General features: G+C 39.8%; 1 protein-coding gene across 9 annotated transcripts in view; it reads left to right on the top strand.

Annotated features, from left to right (window-relative positions):
* Positions 1–23389, top strand: part of LOC122550511 (protocadherin-9) — a 700876-nt gene that overhangs the window by 418425 nt on the left and 259062 nt on the right. For 3 of the 9 annotated variants that reach the window (XM_043691348.1, XM_043691344.1, XM_043691342.1), the window contains 2 exons: positions 6541–6742; positions 13172–13216. In XM_043691348.1, coding sequence (XP_043547283.1) covers positions 6541–6742; positions 13172–13216 — 247 coding nt within the window. The remainder of the gene's footprint in view (positions 1–6540; positions 6743–13171; positions 13217–23389) is intronic. The other 6 variants (XM_043691350.1, XM_043691349.1, XM_043691347.1 and 3 more) reach the window with 3 other exon arrangements.

Genomic DNA, 23389 nt, shown 5'->3' with positions numbered 1-23389 from the left:
CCACCCCCCTCTCATTTATCTCTCCACCCTTCAGGCTCTCTGCCTCTATTCCTGATGAAGGGCTTTTGCCCGAAACGTTGATTTTCCTGCTCCTCGGATGCTGCCTGAACTGCTGTGCTTTTCCAGCACCACTCTAATCCATATATATGTATTATACAGATCAACCTTGATTATCCGAACAAGATGGGCGGGAAGTATTTTGTTTGGATACCTGACCTGATCATAAACAATTGAAATGCATGTACAAGGATCTTACAATCTTGTTCGGATAATCCGAAATTCGGATAATTGATGTTTGGATTACCAAGGTTGTTCTGTATATATATGTAGTGTACACCACAAGAAAGGCTTTAAGAGTATGATTAATGGTTGCTCCTATTGATTTGGAGAAAATGTTCTTGGCATTTTGTAGTTATACTGTGAAAATGTGGTAGAAGAGAGCCACTACCCGAGGGGCAGTCGTTTTGCACGGTGATTTCTGTGCATTTGCCACTATCATTGAAGTGTAGCACTACTGAATTTCCAGATCTATGCTTAAGAGTAATAATGTCATTAAACAAGACAAAATCAATGCTTTGCTGACTAAATAATTCTAATATCTGTATTTTCAGTTTACCATTACTTCTGGAGATTTTTATCATTCACAATATTTTGCTTTCGTCTTCTTGTTTAAATACTGTTGACAGAGTAGCAGGTCTTGAAGATCCACTGAAATCACCAAATAACCAGGAAACATAAGAAACAGAATGGGTCCTTAATAATATGAGGAGACAACATTTGCATCACTCACAAATGATAACATCTCATATTGATCCACACAATAGAGTGGGATGTGGGGCACTCTGACAAGGAGGATCAAGGATGATGCAACATGGCACTTTGACATTGGACCTCATTCCGATGAAAGTACCACTAGCCTTGCTGCAGTGAAACACAACATTGTAAGTGCTGCATGAGTTCTGAATCCTTCTGTTCCCAGCCCCACTTCAACATTATATTTACAGTTCAAATTGAGAGGAAGTCAATTCCATCCCCTTGTGCAGCCTAGGTTTTAGATTAGCTTTGTGCTTTGTGGTCTGCGAGTGCCTCTTTTAAGGTCACCTGGAATTACTCTTGTTTCATAGTGGAAGTGTGGAAGCAGGCCATTCAGCCCATTCAGCCTCCCACCCAAACCCACTTTCTACCCTATAATCCTGCATTTCCCACGGCTAATCCACCTAACCGACATTTCTCTGGACAATAGGAGATATTTATCATGGTCAATCCTCCCAAGATGCACATCTTTGGACTGTGGGAGGAAACCAGAACACTGGAAAGAAATCCACACAGACATGGAGAGAGCGCAAAAAATCCACACAGACAGTCGCCCGAGGCTGGAATCAAACCCGGGTTCCTGCCACTGCGAGAATGACTGATGCATTTGCCTCTTGAAAGGCTGACTGCTGCTCACAAGTGAAATCTGAGTAATGGCCCAGAACACAAAGTACTGATTACTCCAATTCCAGGTGCCATGACATATTAATGAGGCAAGATTATGTAAAAATGAGAGTGATAATAATCCTGTTAATCAGCCTCTAGCCACTCATTGGCAAAAATCTCAACTCGACATCTGGGACTTGGTTGAGAAATGCAACTTTACATTCTTGACTGGAAAAAGGCCTTGCTCAACATTTCACATGACTCTCCCAGACCTCTCACCACTGCAGACGTCATTCAAGGCCGGTGAAGTTTCCATCAATATATCTGTTGTAAAGTTGATGCAGGCAGTTTTATCTGCATTCCAATCTTTCTAAAAAAGTTTTGACAACTCCAAATAGCACCAGGGGGAGGTGAAAACAATTAAGAAAATGCATTTGGTGAATGATGGTGTACTCATTAAGGGTTAATAATGCAGTCATGGCTCGTTCAGCAGGGAGGAGCATTAGAGAATAATGCAATATAGTTCATAAGCTTAGAGTCACTCAGTGGGAAGATTAACAAATGAACACATAAAGCATTCTTTGTTGACCCTTTGCCAGCGCTTTCAATGGAAGTGTTAACCCTTGTAAAATAAATGTGTTAAAGATCAGCCTATGGTTACATTAAACATTTATGCGCGCAGAGTAATTTCAAGGTGACATATTTCAATGTTTCAGTGAGAGAGTGTGATGGGGTCTAGGTGTAATGGAGAGCAGAATATGATATGCCAGTGTTAAATCTGCAGGTATTTGTAACTCATCCTGAGTAGCTGTATGAGATAAAATCTGATTTCATCCTGCTGTTTTCAAGAAAAATTAAAGTGGGCCTATTTTGCTTACTATTAGTTTCCGTTGCAAAATATGTACTCGGCTTGTGCAGCTCCACTAATACATGTGATGGGCAGGAAAGTAACCACCTTGTACTGCTACACAGCTTGTGATGCCTGATACCAATTGCTAATAGACATCATTCAAAGCAAAATGATTGAAGTATTAAACAGCATCATCTCAGTGATCATCAATCTGGAAATAATTGCAAATGTGATGATTTTGCATTGGTTGAATCACAGCATTTGAACATTTCAATTGGTTTGAAAATGGAAAGAAACTGAACTGGAAAGAAAATTCTAAATAATTCACACACTTTATAGCGCCTCCATCCTTTCGGAAACAAACGCCAAATATTGCCAAAAAGGAGGAACAAAGAAAAAGCAGCATAATCTCACCAGGTCAGGCACTATCTGCGAAATGAGAAAGATGGTTAATGGTTCAGGTTAATGAGCTTTGGTCAGTGCTGTTCAGTTCAAATAGTTGCAACATTTCCCCGCCTTACCGGGTCTGTACCTCAAAAATATTTTATTGGTTGTCAAGCATTATTGGAGATCCTGTGTTCATGAAAGACGCAAGAAATGAAAGACTGAAGCAAGTGAATTCAGCTGAAGTACAGTGTCACTGGCTTCCAGTAACTCATCCAAGTGGTCATTCCTCATTCATAAGAATACCGATAAATGAACAGAGCTGAAAATGTGTTGCTGGAAAAGCGCAGCAGGTCAGGCAGCATCCAAGGAATAGGAGAATCGACGTTTCGGGCATAAGCCCTTCTTCAGGAAGGGCTTATGCCCGAAACGTCGATTCTCCTGTTCTTTGGATGCTGCCTGACCTGCTGTGCTTTTCCAGCAACACATTTTCAGCTCTGATCTCCAGCATCTGCAGACCTCACTTTCTCCCCGATAAATGAACCAACCAAGGAAGAGGGAAATGGAATGGAAATATAACTGCATGATCATGTTACCAACAGCACCATTCCATCAGCACCATGCAGTAGGACAAAAACTTATAAATAGCAAGTGGGCAAATTTTCAAGGAGTTTATAATATTCAGCAGACCTTTATTTTCTGAAAATTCTGTATCTCTTCCAGCAGAGCTATGGGAGAATGTCTGCTGGAAATTTGCCCTCTTAATATCTGCTATCAGGCAGAAAGCACACACATAACAAGCTGTGGTAGTCAAGTGGTTAAACAGTTCTGTGTTCATTCACGATAAGGGACATAAAGCTTACATTTTATAAACCCCCCCCAAGAGTGTGAGAGCACACCATCGGGTTTTACAATCAGGCATTTCCAACCATGTTGGAGTAAATCAATTGCTTATCAGTGCTGTGCTGCCTGAAAGAATTCCATTCGGGTTATGTTGGCTTCTTCAAAAAAAAGAAGCAAAATGCTATTCAGCAAAGGATGCTGCTTTTATCAGAACCCACTGCACATTCCTTTCTAGGGTGTTCAGAACAGTTAGAGTCTGGAGGCCTGAATAATGGATTTTTGTTTTCTGAATCTCTTCCTTTTGAAAAGGATAAAATTGAAGATAGATAGAGAAGCAGTGGTTTGTGTTTTCAGTCTTTAGGACTAAAGGTTAGAGCTACTTTCCAGTGTGCTAAACAATCAGATGCATTGTAGCATTCATTACTGTGTTAGTGTCTCATACTCAATGAATCAATCTCATTATTGAAGCTACTACCTTCACTTTACAAAACTGAAAATAAATTGTAAAACATTGCTGAAGTCAATAGGATTTAGCACTGAACCAGGCAGTCATTGCCCATTCAGACCCCGGAATCGCTAAGACATATCTAGGTAATCTAACCACCATCCTTTAAACTACACACAAAGGTCATAGTGTCGCTTAGATTAGGCTAAAAAAAACAGGGATTGTAAGGGAAATACACTGAGAACCTAACCTTGATGTTATATTTGGAAAGGTTTTGTAACTTATTTCCACATGCAGCACCTGGGGCCAGCTAACTTTCCTGTCACACAACTCATTCCTTCGTAAAGAAGATACAACAGCTCAGACAGCAATGACCTATCGCTGCCCTAACAATGTAGCCTTAAGCTTGTAAGGCACCAGGAACACATGGTTTTAAACTCAAACAAAATTGTTTTTGCTAAATCGGGTAGAAGCTCAGTAAGTCACTTGACTGTTGAATTAAGTGGGGAAATAATGATACAAAGAGCCTATTGCTGTTCTGCTGAATGCAAAAGTGACATTAGACCTCATAAAGAGATTCAGCCTGGAAGGAGGCAAGGTCACATGAGTCACTTGGTGAATTTTCTCTTGTATTCTATCTTACAATGAATGGCACCTGAGTTTGGATGGAAGGTTTTTCAGATCTCGCTGCAGTATAGAGGTGCAGACCTTTGAGACATTACACATGGTTATTACAGTTCTATTGTAAAGGGAATGGAGGAGGAAGTGATGTTTGATCAAATTTGAACTAAGTGACTGCAATTAGCGTTAGGGTCCTCGTCGGTTAATGTAGAAATTAGGGTCAAGAATCAGAGGGCACTGTGTTAAGGTGATTGAGCAATTTAGCCAGTGGGTGATAAAGAAAAATCTTTTTGGACCCTGAATAGTTGGATCTGGAATGCATCTTAACTGAAGCCTGACCCAACTCTGGCTTTCAAAAGGGATTTGGTTCAGTACCTGAAGAGAGAAACAAAATGCAGGATCACACGGCAACAGCACAGAATCGGAATTAGATGAGTTGTGTGGATAAAATGGGCCGATGGCGTCCTTCAGTTGTGTAATCATTCTTTGCTTCTATGATTTGACAAAAGCAAATTAGCAGCTGGCATGGATTAAACCCATTTATTTGATCTGAGATCAAAAATTTTAATCACACTTAATCACCTTACCCACTGCATGCTATCTCAGACATTAGAACTTTGAAACCATTCATGTTAAATTTTCATGTTAGATACCCATTTTGTTAACTGTTGGAAAGGATCTACTTCCTTATCACAATTACTGCATTGTCTACACCCACACTTTTGTTGCTGTTCATTGCTGTCTAAGGAATGTTGCTGCTTTCTCTCTCCCTTCTATCCTGAGCAATCACATGTACCAATATAATCGCTGATCATTGCAAACTTTATACATTGCGGAAAACAACTTATTATGTACACATCTCTGGCATTTATTGTGGATGATTTCATCAGTGATATATATAATTCTCTAGCATTAAATTTGAGATTCATTCACCCAGTCTTATAATTTTTTGAAAAATAATAAGTAATTTGTAAATTGAAGCATTCATTTTGGATGATTGACAGCCATAGTGCAGATCAAGACTTGGCCTCATATCTTTGCTGTTTAAACAAGCTTCTGTTAATTGGATTGTACCTGAATTAATTACAGAAACTCAAACTAACTGGAGATCAGCTCAGAAGAAGAGTCATACCGGACTCAAATGTTAACTCTGTTTGTCTCTCCAGACAGCTGCCGGGCTTGCTGAGTTTCTCCAGGATTCTCTGTGCTTGTTTCAGATTTCCAGCATTTGCAATATTTGGCCTTTATCTGTGTTAATTGGCTCCATCTACGTTGAATACCGTTTATAAAGCACTTTTATGCAAACCCAGAATATAAATAGCGTTTTTTTCAAAAGGGACACAGTCCATCAGGTATTCCCCCTTTTGCCTTTCTCTTGCAATCTCCTCTCCTACTTGTCTTTGAACGTAGCCCTTTGACAAGCTTTTAGTCATCTGTACTGACTTTTTTTTTGCTAACATTTCTGTGAAGAACCTTGGGTCATGCTCATATGTTAAAGGTATTACATAGGCCGAGGTTCCAAATTTGATCTATTATCAGTCTACAGCAGTTCTGAGGGTTATTTTACATGAACGTGTACCATCTGCTATTTTCTACAGGGGGATGGACTTTAGCTAAATTTGAGGCCCATTTTATTTTGCGTGTTTAATCATGTTTGCATGTTCAGTACTTTCAAAGAACCATATATATCCAATTGCTTTTTCATCCTTCAGAAAGCATATTTGTGGAACTGTATGAATAAGAGTAATATATTTTGTGAAATCTGAATTCAGATTTGTGCTTGAGGTAAATTCTGTCAGGTGTGGTAGCTTGCTTTAGAGAGAATTGGCACCAAGTGACTCAAATACTGATTGTGGCTGGGGGTGCAAGTGACTAAACTGAACCGAGAATAATCTGTCCAAAATTGGAAGGAGTTGGGGGAAAGGGTTGGAAAGCAAAGAAGAGCATTAACTTCCATGTTCTTTGCCCTTCTTTCTAGTCTCACCGCCGCGTTACATTTCATCTGCCCGACGGCTCCCAGGAAAGCTGCAGTGATAGTGGTTTAGGAGACCATGAACCAGTAAGTGGTGGCACGCTGATCTCACACCCTCTCCCTCTGGTTCAGCCGCAGGACGAGTTCTACGAGCAGGCTTCCCCAGACAAGAGGACCGAGGCCGACGGCAACTCTGACCCAAATTCTAGTAAGTGACGACCTTGTTTCTTTCCCAAGTGTGGTTGCTCTAAACTGGGAATATAACCTTGTCTTCTGCCACATTAATTTTCAGTGCTAAAACAACCACCTTCCCCAGCCCGCTCCCCCACCCCTCCCTGTTAAGGGTCACAAGTTTATCACTCCTTCGTGCTTTTGTTTCAGGTCTTGAATGTGGTTCAGCAGTAATGTGTGGAGCAGCTGCAGGTTTTACTGGCTGCAATGCATTTAGCACACCATAAGGCGGGGAACATTTGCTGTTTTACTGCCAAGGCTTAAAGGGGGTGAGATGCCTCTTTCACCACAAAGAAAATAAACAGGGGAATGCTCACTTTTCTCCCTGCTTAATGACCCGCTAATTAAATTCCAGAAACACACCGCTGCCAATTGTAGCATTTTTGAGAAGGATATTGGCATGGCTCATTAATTCTGGAGAAAAGCAGACATCTTTCTTCTCTTTGTAGGCAAAAGTTTACTTCTGTACCTCCCCAAGTATTCACATTAATCACTGGGTATTGTGGTCCAGGCATTGTGCTCCTTGTTTTAAACTGTGACATAATATATTAACCAGCATGTACCAGTCAATATTTTGGGCTACTGCTATATGTTGGGAAGGGATGTTCAGATACTACTTTCAACTGAAAGGCAATTTTATTTTTATGCTACCACCAAGATATTGGGGATGGTCTCCTTGTACTGCAATTTGTTTGTTGGGTATTGCCTTCTGCATCTTGATTTGTACTGACATCTGTTGGTTATTCACTCTGTACTGAACACAGATGAGCTGATTCCAGTGCTCACTTTCTCCCAGTTGATTACAAATCCAGTTTTACTGTCACTTTCGATATATTCGTGAGATTGGATGCATCTTGAGCATTGAATGATCAATTTGGCTGCCTGTTGAGACTTGACTTGCAGCACATGTGAACTATCTAACACCCAGTCCAAATTTCAAAGCTCTTAAACATCTCAGGTTAAAGATACTGAGCCAGTTCAAAGGATCAACCAATGTTTTTGTTTGTGGGACACGTGCATTGCAACTTAAATGTTTTTTTTCTTTTTACTTCTTGGTAATATCATCACTTTTGTCTTCCCTAGTGGTTCTATAGTTACCAATATTATGTCAATCCAGAAGGCATCAGGTTTGATAGTTAATTTGTGCTAAATAAACAAACCACAGTTAGGGAAGTGTCTATTTCATTCACCTCAGAACAATGCAGAGATTAATTTCTGTAATTTGTAGTGTTAATAGTTTCTTGGTGTACAGGAATTCTGTTGACAGAATCTTCCAGTTTAGCTCTTGGATTGCAGCAATTTTTGTGTGTCTGTTTACTTATCTCAGTGCCCTCACCAAAGATAAACTAATCAAGCACAGTGAGCGTAGATTAGTTTTCCAACCCACATGATCAAACACAGAACAATTGAACTATTGTAAATTATGGGTTGCCCAGAGGAGATTACCTTAGTTTCGTTCAGGAAAGATCTACAGTATTTGGGAGCCTTCCTAATCCTTATCAGTCCACCTCAGCTGTAGTTGGAGGTGCAAGTGTGGGTCCATTGTCATTGGATTCCAATGATGTCATTGGTTCAAGAGACATCTTCAGAACCTGACTATAATGTTAACAGGCTGTGGGTGGGAAATCATGTTTTGGTTTTTAAATTTATTTTCTTTCCATTGTAGAGCCAGGAAAAGCTTGCATTTGTAAGACGAACATTTCAAAATCAGCTAGCTCAGTGAGACTGGAACTTTCGGTCTGCCTTTTGTTGAAATTAATTGTGTATGTGACATGTGGTATTATGATAACTCCAAAAGTGAATGAACTTTAGACAGCAATCATTTTTTCATAGGAGTTAACCAAGAGAGAAACTGTACAGCGTGGTGCAATGTGTAAGATTGTCCATGATGTGCCATTTGGTTTTGTTTAAACCATTGTTATGCAAGTACTGTCCTGACACTTTTTTTGATGTTTTAAGGAAGCCTCATTTTTGGTAGAAACAGAATTATAAGGTGAGTGGTTGGTAAGAATCATTGGGTGAAGATTAGTGGAACTAGGAGAGCATTTGCTTCTGAAAATTCAAGGAGAAACTAAGACTTTTTCAAGAAATTCATTGCAGATATTAGGAGACACAAGGATCAGCTGATTTATGTAAAATGACCACCGTCCCATCACGGGTATCTGAAGTGGAAGAGTAGTAATACAATTGATGGTCGGTTAGTGCTGTCATAAATTGCTCATGCAAGCAGAGTGTAGGATGTACATTAAGGGCTTTCTTCAGATTCCTTCATCCTGCTTAGGTTAGAATCATAGAATCCCTAAAGTGTGGAAGCAGGCCATTCAGCCCAGAAGTTCTACACTATCCCTCCAAAAGCCCTGACTCACCCCATCCCTGTAATCCTGCATTTCCCGTGGCTAATCCACCTAGTCTGCAAACCCCTGGACACTGCAGGCAATTTAGCATAACTAAACAAACCTAACCTGCATGTGCCTGGACTGTGGGAGGAAACCCTCAAAGGCACGGGGAGAATGTGCAAACTCTGTGCAGGCAGTCACCCAAGGGTTTAATCAACTTCGAGTCCCTTTGGCTGTGAGCAGCACTGCTAATGAAGGTCAATTTTCCTGCTCCTCGGATGCTGCCTGACCTGCTGTGCATTTCCAGTACTGAAAGACTGAAGCGACTGGGCTTTTCACTGAAAGACTGAAGCGACTGGGCTTGTATACCCTTGAGTTTCGAAGATTGTCATTTAAGAAAGAGTTGGATAGACCTCTCAAAGATAGTGGAATCAAGGGTTATGGAGATAAGGCAGGAACAGGATACTGATTAGGAATGATCAGCCATGATTATATTGAATGGCGGTGCAGGCTCGAAGGGCTGAATGGCCTATTCCTGCATCTATTGTCTATTGTCTATTGACTTACCACTCTAATCTTGACTCTAATCTCCAGCATCTGCAGTCTTCACTTTTGCCTAGCACTTCTAACCACTGAGCCACCACGCTGGTCGGATGCAGTGTTGAATTAGTTGCTTCCCTTAAAATTCTTACACTGAATTTGCTGGTGAGACCAACATTTATTCTTCATTTGTAACTGCCCTTGAGAAAATGGCAGTGAGCTGTCTTCTTGAACTGCTGTAGTCCATATGGTGTAGATACACACACAGTGTTGTTATGAAGGGAGTTCCAGCCTTGTGGCCCAGCAACAGTTAGGTTGGTGATACGGTTGAAAGAAAAGATGATATGTGACTTGATGGGAATTCACAAGTGGTGGTGTTCCCATGCAGCTACTGCCCTTCTCATTCAAAGTGGTTGAGGTCATGCGTTTGTAAGGTACTATTGAAAGAGCCAAAGTGAATAGCTGCAGTGCATCTTGTATATAGCACATACTGTCTATTGGTGATGGAGGAACTGAAAGTTGAATGAGGTGAATGGAGTGCCAGTCACATGGACTGCTTTGTTTTGGATGGTTTTGAGCTTTTTGAATGCTGTTAGAACTGCACTCATCCAGATAATTGAGGGGTAGTCCACTAAACTCCTGACTTGTGCCTTATAGGTTGTGAGCAGGCTTTGGGAAATCAGGACATGAGTTATTCAAAGCTGAATTCATGGCCATTGATGTGCTCTTGTTGTTACATTATTTATATGGCTACTCCAGTAAAGTTTCTGATCAACAGTAGCCCCCAGGATGTTGATGGTGAGGAATTCAGCAGTTGTAATGCTGTTGAATGTCACAGGGAGATGTTTAGAATTTGACTTGTACATGTTTATTGTTAGACATTTATGTGGCATAAGTATTACTTGCTGTCTAGCAACCCCAAGCCTGAATGTTGTCCAGTTCTTACTCCATATGGGCATTGACTTCTTCAATGTTGTCTGAGGAATCACAGATGATGCTGAACATTATGCAGTCACCAACGAACATAATCAGCTATGACTTTATGATGGTTACTGAAGCTGAGGATGGATCATTCACTTGTCACTTCTGGGCTGAAGATCATTGCAAATGCGACGCATTATCTTTCATACTGAGGTACTAAAGTTCCCCATCTTTGATGATGGATATATTTGTGAATTCACTTCATCCAGTAAGTTGTTTAATAGCTCACCAATGTTCACGACACGAGAATCCTCAGAGCTTAGATCTGATCCTTTACTTGAAGGATCTCCTGCCTCTGTTTATCAGTTCCTCCTTCCGCTGTTTGACTGCAAGTAGTCCCGTGCTTCTCACTTTAGCAAGTTTTTAGATATGCCTGGTGCTGTTCCTGCTATGTTTTTCTGCACTCTCCATTTAATGAGGATTTATTTCCTGGCTTTATAGTAATAGTAGAACAGGAGGTCTATGCTGAGCCATGAGGTTACAGACTTGTTGAATACAACTCTGCTGTTGATGACCCACAGCATCATGTGCATATTCAGTTTTGAGTTTCTAGATCTGTTTAAAATCTATACTACTTAGCACAGTGATATGGCACACAACAGAATGGAAGGTATCATAAATGTGAATTTTGTCTCCTCAAGGACTGTATGATGCTCATTCCTACCCAAAACTAACATGGACAAATGCATCTATGACAGGTGGATTATTGAAAATGAGGTTAAGTAATTTTATCCTTCTTGATAGTTTCACTATTTGTTACAGGTAATTGTGACACTCTAGTATGTTTGTTCTTTAGGATTCAACTAGCTCAGTCAGTTGTCATACAATTGAGCCACTCTTGACAATGGACACTGACGTTCCCCAGCCAGAGTATATTCTGAGGCCTTCACCCCTCAATTGTGGTCAACATGGAGGAGTACTCATTCAGCGGTTGATAGGGGTGCTCAGCGGTTGATAGGAGTAATCAGCAGAAGATTTCCATACCTGTCTTTGACTTAATTCTATGAATTCCGTGTGATCCAGACTCTCAGGGCAACTTCTTCTCAACTGTATATAAATATGTCACCATCTCTGATGGGTTGCTGCTTGTGGTGCCTGGGTTGTTGCCTGTAAGGTATTATTTGGTGAGTGTGACTTTTGCCAGGCTGTTGCTTGACAGGTGTTTGAAGTAACTCCCATAATTTTGATAGAAATCCCTAGATACTAGTTTAGTACTTTTCAAAATTGACAAGAATGGGCGTTCCATTTCTGATACCTGTTCAGTTTCATTTCTTTATTGACTTTGTGTGGCAGTTTTATACAGTGGAGAGGATTGCTTGATTGTTTCAGAGTCAACCACATTGCTATAGATCTGGAGATATATGTAAGCCAGACCAGGTAAGAATGGCAGATTTCCTGCCCTGGAAGACATTTTAGTGAACAATTTTTTTCTTTGCAACACTCAACAATGATTTCATGGCCAGCATTAACCACCATTAGTCTGTTAATTCTGCTTTTATGACTTGAAATTAACTTCTTTCAGCTGTCATGGTTGAATTTGATTTCATGTCCCCAAAGACCCAGGGCCTCTGGATTGCTAATCCAGTGACATTCCCACCTTTTTGTGCTGCAAGCAATAGCATTATTGTTAACAATAGGATTATACTCTGTAAAATCCCAATCATTACTGCAGTGATTTTTATTTGGTTTGCAAGCTTGCTCTGTGTCCTAGATGTGTCATACCTCTTGCTGGCGTCTGTCTGCAGAGTCATTGCCTTTTGTTAGGATCATCCAACTCTTTTGTTGTTCCAGACTTCATGCAATTAGAGGGATGACATATTCCAATTAAAACAGTTGAAGATGATGATGCCACAGTGGTACCAGGTGAGGTACCAAGGTATGCCCATTTGTGTGCATTGCCAATTGTGTGGATGCTTAATTATGAGCCCTGGGACAGAATGAGCCTTGTCCACATTCAATACCAGAGTGCATGGATGACAATTGCTCTAGTCAAAGCCCTTTCACAAACATTTCTCCACATTTCTCTGAAATATCAATTTACAGGCAGCACATTAGTGTGCTTATAATCATCATGATCTGTCAATGAGAACGTTCCAGCATTGTTGAATGAGGTTCTGAAAATCAACCAGTCTAGAAGTAGAAACTGGCTTGAGATTCCTGTTGGATAGGTTCGTAAAATCAGTGAATGGGGACTGATCAAGGTAATGCAATATCTCGTGCACGATTGTAACATTTTTTGGTCTCTTACTGTTGATGATTGATTAAACACTTAAAATTAAACATTACGCTCTGCCATTATCAAAAGCAAAGCTTAAACTGCTTCTTTTGAACCCATTACTATATTTTTATGGAGGTGTTAACTCATTGAAAATTAATTGTTGAAAGTGTCCATTAAAATAATGAAGAGGGAAACTTTTATGCCAGCCATTAAGCATGTGATAACATCACGGACAGTAATTTCTCAGCTGAAAAGACTCGAGCAGTGTTTCTTGTTTGACCGTTGTGTGAGGTGAAACCCTAAGGTATTGAAACTGTTTTCTGTCTTGCAGTGTACACGTCTTCATCATCTAATAACATGTCCAGAATCTCTACAGGTACCTGTAATACACTTGTAACATGATTTGTTTTGATATGAGAAATATGAACTGAGACTGTCTCAGAGGCTTTGAGTTACTTGATAAGCACTAGAAGAAGCCTGTGAGATTTTAAAAAAATCTTCTGAGTGTTGGTTGGGAATAAGAACATGTTTTCTAGTTTAACAAGGTTTTCAAATGTGTGTTTATTTTTCAAAGTAATCTTTGTAATTTACATCATTTTCCTTCCCAGTACCATGCAGTGTTCATTCTGTTCCTCAGTGTCTGTGATTCTATGAACCGCTTTTGTAATTGCTTAGTGTTATTTCCAGGTGGTCCTTGGGATAAACACTACATTATCTATTTTACCTGCTCATTTATACTTTTGTTCAGAGAACTTCGAATATCAAAAAGTAAATTTAGCTTCTAATGGCATTGTTTTGTGTTAAGGTGGAGATGAGGTTGAAAATAGGTATTTGAATATGCTAGAGCACACTGAGTTGCAAGAATAACGTTTTGATTCAGCCAAATTTTACATTACTGTAATTATTTCTAAGGAGCAACACTTATGGAAATGAGAAGTTTTTCTAACGTGACACCAATTGTCAGTGCCAAACCTTCTAGCTTCTGTCTAGGTTTTACTGGTTGCAGAGTACACTTTTATTACATTGTTCCAGTAACATTTCTGAGCCTAATCCCAGCAGAGTAGCCCCGACTGCAAACTCTATAATTGGTGTTCGCCATGGCTGTGTTGGGAGCTCACTCACCTCAGAGTGAAAACATATTGTGGGTTTAACCCCACTCCATTATTTGATCAAAATCTAATGTTGACACATCAGAGAAGTACTGAAGGAGTACCACCTCAAAGATACCACTTTTCAGGGTAAACATCAAATTGAGGTTCCCTCAGAAAAGCATAAAAGAAACTATGGCGCTATATAGAAGTGGGTGAGTTATCCTTAGTGTTCTGACCTCCTGTTATCGTTTGACCCACAACACAAAAACAGATTATTTTTTACCTTATTACATTGTTTTATTTGATTGTTGGATGCAAAGTTGTCTGTCATGTTTTTGACAAGTGTTTAATTGACTTGCACAGTGTTTTGGGATAAGAAAAGGATCATGAAAGACACTAAATAAATGGTAGATTTTCTTTGACTGATTCTGTTTATTGCACCAAACGTCCTTGTGGCTTCTATGTGAGATGACCTGTTGGATGTTAACAAATGATTAACTATGATTAATTTATATTTTAGCTTTGTGCCTATGATTCAGTTTCACAACTGCCAAGGCTTTTTTTTTAACTGAGAAACCTGGCAACGAGGAAAGAAAATAAATTTGCCCTCTATTAATATTGGCTTGATTGTGGCCCAGGCTCTACAGGTGAAATGATACTGTGTTAACCCACTGTACCATGCAATATATCACTGGTGCCTGAAATATCTGCTTGCAGGAAATTTCTAATGAGGGTGACTATTTTATATTTTTGATTTTTGGTCACTCCTTCTCACAGTATAATTGACTAATTTTCTACTGACTTCCTCAAAACCTATTACTTTCAGATTGAAAATTGATTTACTGCACCCTGAGGAAAAGTTGTGAAATTACCCGAGGATATCAGCATATGATTGCTGTATTCATACTTTCACTTACATGTACGGCTTCTCTTCCTCTGCTCGCTTACAGCTCCACAGAGATCACATTAGGTTCAAATCAGTACTATCCTTTTAGTTTCAATCGAAATCATACAGGCTGAGCCCTAGGGTTAAGCTCATGGCTGCTCAGATTGTTTTATTTGATGGACAGTGTTAATCCATATGGCACAGTGTCCACACTTGGCAATCCTTTCCTGCAGGGAAGGATAGAAAATATTCCTACAGATGTCTATTCTATCTTTATGAAATGCAATCTGAGGAGTAGAATAATCTAATTCATCAGGCATTACAAATAATTTGTTGTATTGATGGTAACAGACATGTACGGCCTTGTGAGATATTTTCAGTTGCCTTTGGCCCCTGCATTCCTTGAAACTAAGGTACCTCTGTTTAATTTTGGCTTACATGTTTAGTGCTTTATTATGGCGAAAATGTACAGGCCTGGAGGATGCTCTCAAAATTTCAGGATGGTCCTGGAATCTTCAGAAATCAAACTGTTATCTCCAGGCCTTTGTTGCAAACAGGAAAATCAGTGGTGCGTGAAATGGTTCTTCTTTTGTTCAGTTTTCTTTAAGTATTCGAGGTTAATGATATTGGAGATGGATTAACGTCTGTTTGACTGGGAGGGTTTGGGACAAGAGGCCTTATGGCCCAGGAATACATCCTACCAGAATTGGCAACCCTATCATGAAGGATTGGAAAATGCATGCTTTTAATGCAGTTGCAGCATTTTTCCATTGATCCTAAACTGAATCCTGTTACAGTATATTCACGCAACCTAACATTAAAGAGAGTGATGTTTGAAAGTATCTCAGTCTTGAAAGCCTGCATTGAATCCAAAGTGAAGACATTGACTCCTTCACTTTGAGTGTCAGCATGAGTTCTGAAACCAGATTCAGGCTGCATCTATACTGTGAGCCCTAACATGTGACAGAATGGTTTGTGCCTCACTTCCCTCTCACAGCAGAAGGAAGGGAACTCCACATGAACTTTCTGATTATATGGCCAGACCACTTTGTCGATTTTTTTCATGCTGCCAATGTATATAATTTATAAAGAAAGCAAGTTTAAAATTGAGAAATGAAGACCTTTTGTTGTACCTGTTTTGTTGTAAACTGTTTTGACTCAAAATACAATGCTACAGGCTTTCATTTCTCTGAATCTTGGAGAGAAAAATATGGTAAGGTCCCAGGCTAGGGCTGTTTTCCTTGGAGCATCGGATGCTGAGGGGTGACCTTGTAGATGTTTTGACTCAAAATACAATGCTACAGGCTTTCATTTCTCTGAATCTTGGAGAGAAAAATATGGTAAGGTCCCAGAGAGTGTTGCTGAACAAAGAAACCTTGGAGTGCAAGTTCATTGCTCCTTGAAAGTGGAGTCGCAGGTAGATATGATCGTGAAGAAGGCTTTTGATATGCTTTCCTTTATTGGTCAGAGTATTGAGTACAGGAGTTGGGAGGTCATGTTGCGGCTGTACAGGACATTGCTTAGATCGCTGTTGGAATATTGCATGCAATTCTGGTCTCCTTCCTATCGTAAGGATGTGGGATATGGGCCGGGTGCTGGCAGGTGGGACTAGATTGGGTTGGGATATCTGGTCGGCATGGACGGGTGGACCGAAGGGTCTGCTTCCATGCTGTACATCTCTATGACTCTATGACTCTAAGAGGTGAATAGTGCAGCAGTACACATGTTGTTAAGATTTTGTTTTCTGTGGTAGCTCCATTTGCCAGTTACCTTTGCTACCTGTTGCAGGAAAGGGTCTTTCATCTTCAGAACAGCTGCATTGCACAAATGCAACTTTCTGATTTTGTATAATTTACATGGTCATATGTGTTTATCTGCAAAAAGAAACAGGCATGTCTGAAAACAGTCCATCTTGAGTTGAGTCCAGGAGTTGTTAAGGTTATCAGATAATCATTTGAAAAGGAACATGGGAATAGGATTGAGCCATAAGATATCTTGATTTGAAATATCGTCTTTAAGATGAGAAAATGCCCCTAGATGCTTCCCAAAACATGACATGGCACTGAGCCACTTAAGAAGATATTAGGTCAGGTAACCAGAACACTGGTCAATGAGGCAGGTCTGGATGAAAATGAGGCAGCGGTGGAATTCCAGAATTTAGGATCATAGCAGTTAAAGTTACACCCTTCAGTGATGGGGAAATTAAAGTTGGGCATGGGAAAGAGTTAGATAAACACAGATAATTCAGAGGGTTATATGGTTTATAAGTGACCACATAAGGATTTGAAAATAAGGATGTGGATTTTAAAATGAAATTAGTCATCCCCTTGCAATCCATCGACCCAACTTCTTTCTCGAACCCATAATACGTACCCTTGGTTTAACAAATCCGTCAGTCTCAGTTTTCGCATTTTCAGTTGACCTACAGACTCAACAGCTTTTCAGGGTTAAGCTGGAGAATTTCACTACTTGTTGTGTGAAGTAAATATTAAAAGCTTTGGTGTAAGTAACTGAGCAACAGAATGGAAATAAGTCAAAAGATTCACAGAAAGAGAAATATTGGTGCAATTTGATGGACCAAGATATTTATGCCTGTGTTGAAAGAGTCTTCAATTGCAGGCTTATTTTTTTAAAGACTGAAAGGTTCATTTAGTACACAATCAGTGTGTAAACTGAAACTAGGTGAGTTTAGTAGTAAGTCTGCAAATCCAATATCTCAGCATTCGAACAGAGTAAAAATGTTATATTACCTAAAGCATTTCTTTCTCTCTCTCTCAAGAGTATGTAATGAATGCAGATATTTTGTGACATTAATTTGCAAAAAAATGGTAGTGTTAATAGCATCAAGATGTGGCATAAATCCATTGAGGGGTAAAGCAGGATCTTCACAAAAATGTGCAAGTTGTCACAGCCATTTCCCTTATAGTATCGTTCCCTTCTGTAAGGAGCTCAGCAGCTATTGGCGTCCCATCTGCAGTCTATTCCCAAATGTCTTATAATCTCTTTTATATTTTTTTATGAAAATTGCAATGAGTGAGTTGCTGCATTTATTTGTGATTGCAGCTTGGCCAAGTCTTTCATGTGGGCTGAACAGAAGGCTTGCTGCATTAATAATCTTAATGGAATTCTTTTGACCTACTGCCTGGATGTATTTGAAATTCTGTTCCTACTGTTTTAAGAATCTTTCAAATATGTTAACTACTGAATTTGTTCCCATTAAAGAACTGTTTTATTGAGAAAGCATGCATTTTATTTAATACTTCAAGATTAAATAATAAGTTGAATAATGTGTTCTTACCAGACTATACACATCCCAACAATCTATCTTTCAGTTTGGCCTCTATTCCTTCTTACCACCTCCTATATTCTGAATTGGAATAGCTTTTAATGCAATGTTTTACTTCCAATCGATGTGCTTATTTCTGTCCTTCAAAAATAACCTCACACACTCCTAAAAAATGTTGAGTTTTATGAAGTTATTCCTAATGCAATGTAATTCACCTAATGTTGAGCATTCTGGTATGCCGCACTCAACACTGGAATGGGTGGCTGGTTACGCAGAAATCCACTGAAAAAAATGTTCTATTCTTATTGTGTGTTAGTTGTGCACTCTTGCTGTAACCTTCCAAGGACCAGTGTCATGGACCTTTCCAATAGATTAAGTCATTTTGAAACTAATTGCAATTGAATCCACACAGTGGGGCTCCCCTACTCCCTGCTGCATATCTTTTTGGTTTTATCCTTTCATGTCTCCTTACTTCCTACCATCATGCAAATTCAGCTCTGGCCATGATTTATTTCAGATCCAAACACACGCCAACCTACGCAGTATCAATATGGGGGGTCCTCAAGTTCCAGCTCATGGCAACAAAGTGAAGTATGATTCTTCAGGCATTTGCTAATGAGTTATCTATTTGTGTGCGGACAGTTAATTTCTCTGCAGTGCACCATCCAAAATAACCTGGTGTTCGATGTCACTTTCATGCTTTTCATCAGCGTGATGTTGGAGTGATCACCATGGTTAGTGATGCAATGACCCATGAAATTGGTGTGCACAATGCTTTGTTGTGATTGTGTATGCAGGTACCAATTGATGTGAAGGGACCTTCTCATAGTGAGCAGTGAACGTTAAATGGAGATTTAACCTTGCACTTACATGTCACTGAGTGTCTGGCTGAGAAGAGCATCAGAAAGGCCTGGACCGCTACTGTCTGGCATCCTGGACAGTCTGTGGTACAGACAATGTTTGGTGTCAATGAGAGCTGGGAAGAAAATAGAGGACTTTTCCACACAGTAATACAAATATTTATATTCTTTCCTCTATTAATATTTAATATTCAGTGAACTCCAAAGAACATGCGACACTAATCAGGAAATTACAAACTGCAGCCTGACTCAATCAATAAATGTTGTAAAAAGAAAAAATCACAAGTATTTATCTAATGGACTATGATATGATCACAATATTTTGTTAATTTAATTTCATTATAAACCATCTAATGTCATACATTAGATGAATACTTATGTTTCTCAAAACGAGAGAATGATTTGGGAAGTAGATCCTTTTTCCCACCTAGTGTTTGCGTAAAATATTAGATCATGAATACCAGATACAGAATAAAAACACCCCCAGTCCCCTGCTACTCCAGAGCCATGTGTTTCAATAGCATCTTACTGCCAATTTGGTGCCATTAGCCAATGTCAGATAGAGACAGTCCAGAGTTCACTGCACAGCCAAGAGGTGGAAAATACTTTGATCCATTTGGCTAGCATTAGATCCAATTCACTACATGATTTTCAGCACCAAATGTTAAATTGTATGTGTGTAGTTAACCTGTCTGTACACAATTACAAATTCTGCCTGTGACATTGTGTCTCAATGCTCAAGCAAACTAAGGATGGCATCAATGCAAACACTGGATCAAGTCCAGTATAAGGCTTTTCCTGATTTAGAATGTGAGGATGTTCGTTTGGAAATTTGCAAACGATTCAAAGATTGGTAGAGGAGGATTGTCGGAGGATACAGCAGGGTATAGATCAGTTGGAGGCATGGGCAAAAAAAAATAACAGATGGAGTTTCATCTGGAGAAATGTGAGGTATTGCATTTTGGAAGATCAAGTACAATTGAAAATTGTACAGTGAATGGCAGAACCCTTAAGAGTATTGATACACAGAGGGATCTGGGTATGCAGAACCACAGATCACTGAAGGTGGCAGTGCAGATAAATAAGGTCGTAAAAAAGGCCTATGATATGCTTGCCTTCATTGGAAGGGGCATTGTGGTATAAGGTTAGAGAAGTTATGCTGCAGCTTTACAAAACTTTAGTTAGGCCACACCTGGAATATTGTGTACAGTTCTGATCACCACATGACCAGAAGAATGTGGATGCTTTGAAGAAGGTATAGAAAAGGTTTACTAGGATGTTGCCTGGTATGAGGGGGAGTGGGGTGTGGATTTTAGCTCTGAAGTAAGCTTGGCTAGACTGGGCTTGTTCTCACTGGAACACAGGAGTTTGAGGGGTGACCTAATTGAAGTTTATCAGATTGTGAATGGCATGGATAGAGTGGAAAGTATGAGGCTTTTTTTCCAGGTGGAGGGGTTAATCACTAGAGGACACGGGTTCAAGTGAGAGAGGGGAAGTTTGAAAGAGATGTACGAGGCAAGTTTTTCACACAAAGGTTGAGTGCTTTGAGCATGCTGTTGTGAATGGCATGGATAGAGTGGAAAGTATGAGGCTTTTTTTCCAGGTGGAGGGGTTAATCACTAGAGGACACGGGTTCAAGGTGAGAGAGGGGAAGTTTGAAAGAGATGTACGAGACAAGTTTTTCACACAAAGGTTGAGTGCTTGGAGCATGCTGCCAGAGAAGGTGGTGGAAGCAGACGCAATAGCAGCATTCAAGAAACACCTGAACAAATACATGAGTAGGAAGGAAATAGGATCTATATATCTCTATCAGTGAAGATAATTTTCGTATGGAAGGGCAAACTGTGGTGGCGCAGGCTTGGAGGGCTGAAGGACCTGTTCCTATGTTGTATTTTTCTTTGTTCTTTTTTCTTACTCAAACACCAGTCCAAATGAGCTGGGCTGAGTGTCCTGTTTTTGTACTCTAAGTTGAACGTCATGGTGATATTGTGGTTGACTCACCAATGGAATGAGGTTGTGCTTCCTTGAACCCTACTTTCTGATTTTCAAACCAAAATCATTCACATGGAATAAGCATCCTGTCAATATCCATTTGAGAATTAGCCCAGAAATCACTATATCTGTGGGGGTTAATAGAAGATGGAACTTTGCAGAGAATGAATTCTCGTGTTTTTCCAACTTGATCTGTTATAAAAGATTACAAAAGCTTCCTGAATCCAATGGCTATTGAGATCTTTCATCCTTCTACCATGTTTCCATCAGCTCTTCCTCTTTCTCCAGTGATCTCCCACCACTTAATCATGAGGACTGAACCATTACGCAGACCAATTGTTAAATGTATCTCCATGTACAGTCGACATTACATGCTCTGATTCCCTGTAATTTACCACAAAACTGCCATGACATTTCAATCCTTTACAGTGATTGAGTAAAAACTGAAAGATTATTAATAGAGAAGGATTTTGCAAAACCCTGAATACCTGCTGCAGCTGACAGTAAGTGTGTGATAAGTCATTTAGTTCAAATCCATTGGCAAATTCGAAGAAACCACCTCTGGATATGCAAAACGTTACTTAGATAGGACAAAGCCATGGATGGATTTGAACACAAGGATGAGAATTTTACATCAGAAACGTTGCTTAACAGGGAGTCTATATAGATCAACAAGCACAGAGGTGATGAACAGAAGCACACACTGTAAATGAGCTGTGATGATCATAAATACAGACTGCACAACTTCAGTTTGTGACGTATGCTCTGTTTCTACTCGAAGATTACAATGACTGTCATAAAAGTATGAAACGCTCCAATGCACAGCACTCAGCTTTATTTCAGTGATAGTGGGATTCAATCCCTCAGCTTACATTAAGTTACAAAACATTTGGTTTAAAGTATCAGCAGTCTCCCAGGGATTCTTATCCTCTAAAATCTCCGAACAATATATCTGTGAATGATCTTTATGTTCCCATTCTCTTTAGTTTTTGAGTTTGTTTTGTCAAATTATAACAGCTAACAAAAATAAATTCCAGTGTTTTTTTTGTCTTCATCTTGTGACTAATAATGACCATTACAAATTTCAACAAAGGGTTGTATTCATATGTCACCTTTTAGAGAGTCACTACAGCCAGAAGAAATCTATTTGGCCCATTGAGCCGCTGTTGGTTCTCTTTCAAATGATCCAGCCATTCCCAATCCCCAACTCTATCCCTGCAGATGAGTAAATTTATCTTCCTCAAGTGCTCATTTATAGGTGCTCAAGTGCTCATTCTTAGGTCTCTTTTATATCCTTCCCCTTTCACCCTAAACCTATGCCCTCTAGTTCTCAACCTCCAATGCTCCAGGGAAAACAGCCCAGCCTGTTTAGCCTCTCCCTATAGCTCAAATCCTCCAACCCTGGCAACATCCTTCTAAATCTTTTCTGAACCCTTTCAAGTTTCACAACGTCATTCGATAGGAAGGAGACCAGAATTGCACGCAATATTCCAACAGTGGCCCAACCAATATCCTGTACAGCCACAACATAACCTCCCAACTCCTATACTCAATACTCTGACCAATAAAAGAAAGCATACCAAACACCTTCTTCATTATCCTATCTACCTGCAACTCCACTTTCAAGGAGCTATGAACCTGCACTCCAAGGTCTCTTTGTTCAGCAGTATTCCCTAGGACCTTACCATTAAGTGTATAATTCCAGCTAAGATTTGCTTTCCCAAAATGTGTTGGAAAAATGAAGTTTTGAGTTGATAAGTGCATAGATGAGGGTTTCAGCAGATGTGAAGGGACAGGTCAGTGTGAAAGTCCACAGTATCTTTGAGAAAAATGGCTACAGTCTCATCCTTAGAATTTTTATGAATGTCAAGTAATCTTGTTTTCAGTCCATTCATGAAATGGGGGCATCACTGGTTCGGCAAGTATTTATTGCCCATCCCAAATTGTCTGGAGGGCAGTTAAGAATCAACCAGGTTGCTGTGGGTCTGGAGCCACATGTAGGCCAAGCCTGGTGAAGATTTGTCCGGAAAGGCATTTTTCCAATTATTGATAATGGCTTCATGGTCTTAATTCCAGATTTTTTTTTATTCGGTTGAAATTCCTCCAACTCCCACCGTGGAGTCCTCAGAACAATAGCTAAGTTTTTGGATTAATACGTAACGATGATACCAGTAGGCCATATCCACCTCTGTCTCTTTGACACAGCAAGAATCATTGTGATGCCATGTGAATGAATCTTGCAGGGCTGGACATCAGTGTATAGGTGATGATTGGAACTGAATGACCACAGTCACAGTTTGAGCTGTGCTACCATGTTCCATTTTTGGAGCAAGTGGCCTCATCTTCCTTGGCCTGTACGTCAGTTGAAAATTGCACACAATTTTCATTGAAGATTGAAGCCTTGAATTTCACCACTTGGATCAGTTACCAGCAT

Source organism: Chiloscyllium plagiosum, chromosome 6 (assembly GCF_004010195.1).
Source record: "Chiloscyllium plagiosum isolate BGI_BamShark_2017 chromosome 6, ASM401019v2, whole genome shotgun sequence".
Taxonomy (NCBI): Eukaryota; Metazoa; Chordata; class Chondrichthyes; order Orectolobiformes; family Hemiscylliidae; genus Chiloscyllium; species Chiloscyllium plagiosum.
The sequence above is the reverse complement of the archived record's forward strand: the minus strand, read 5'-3'. Positions and strand labels throughout refer to the sequence as shown.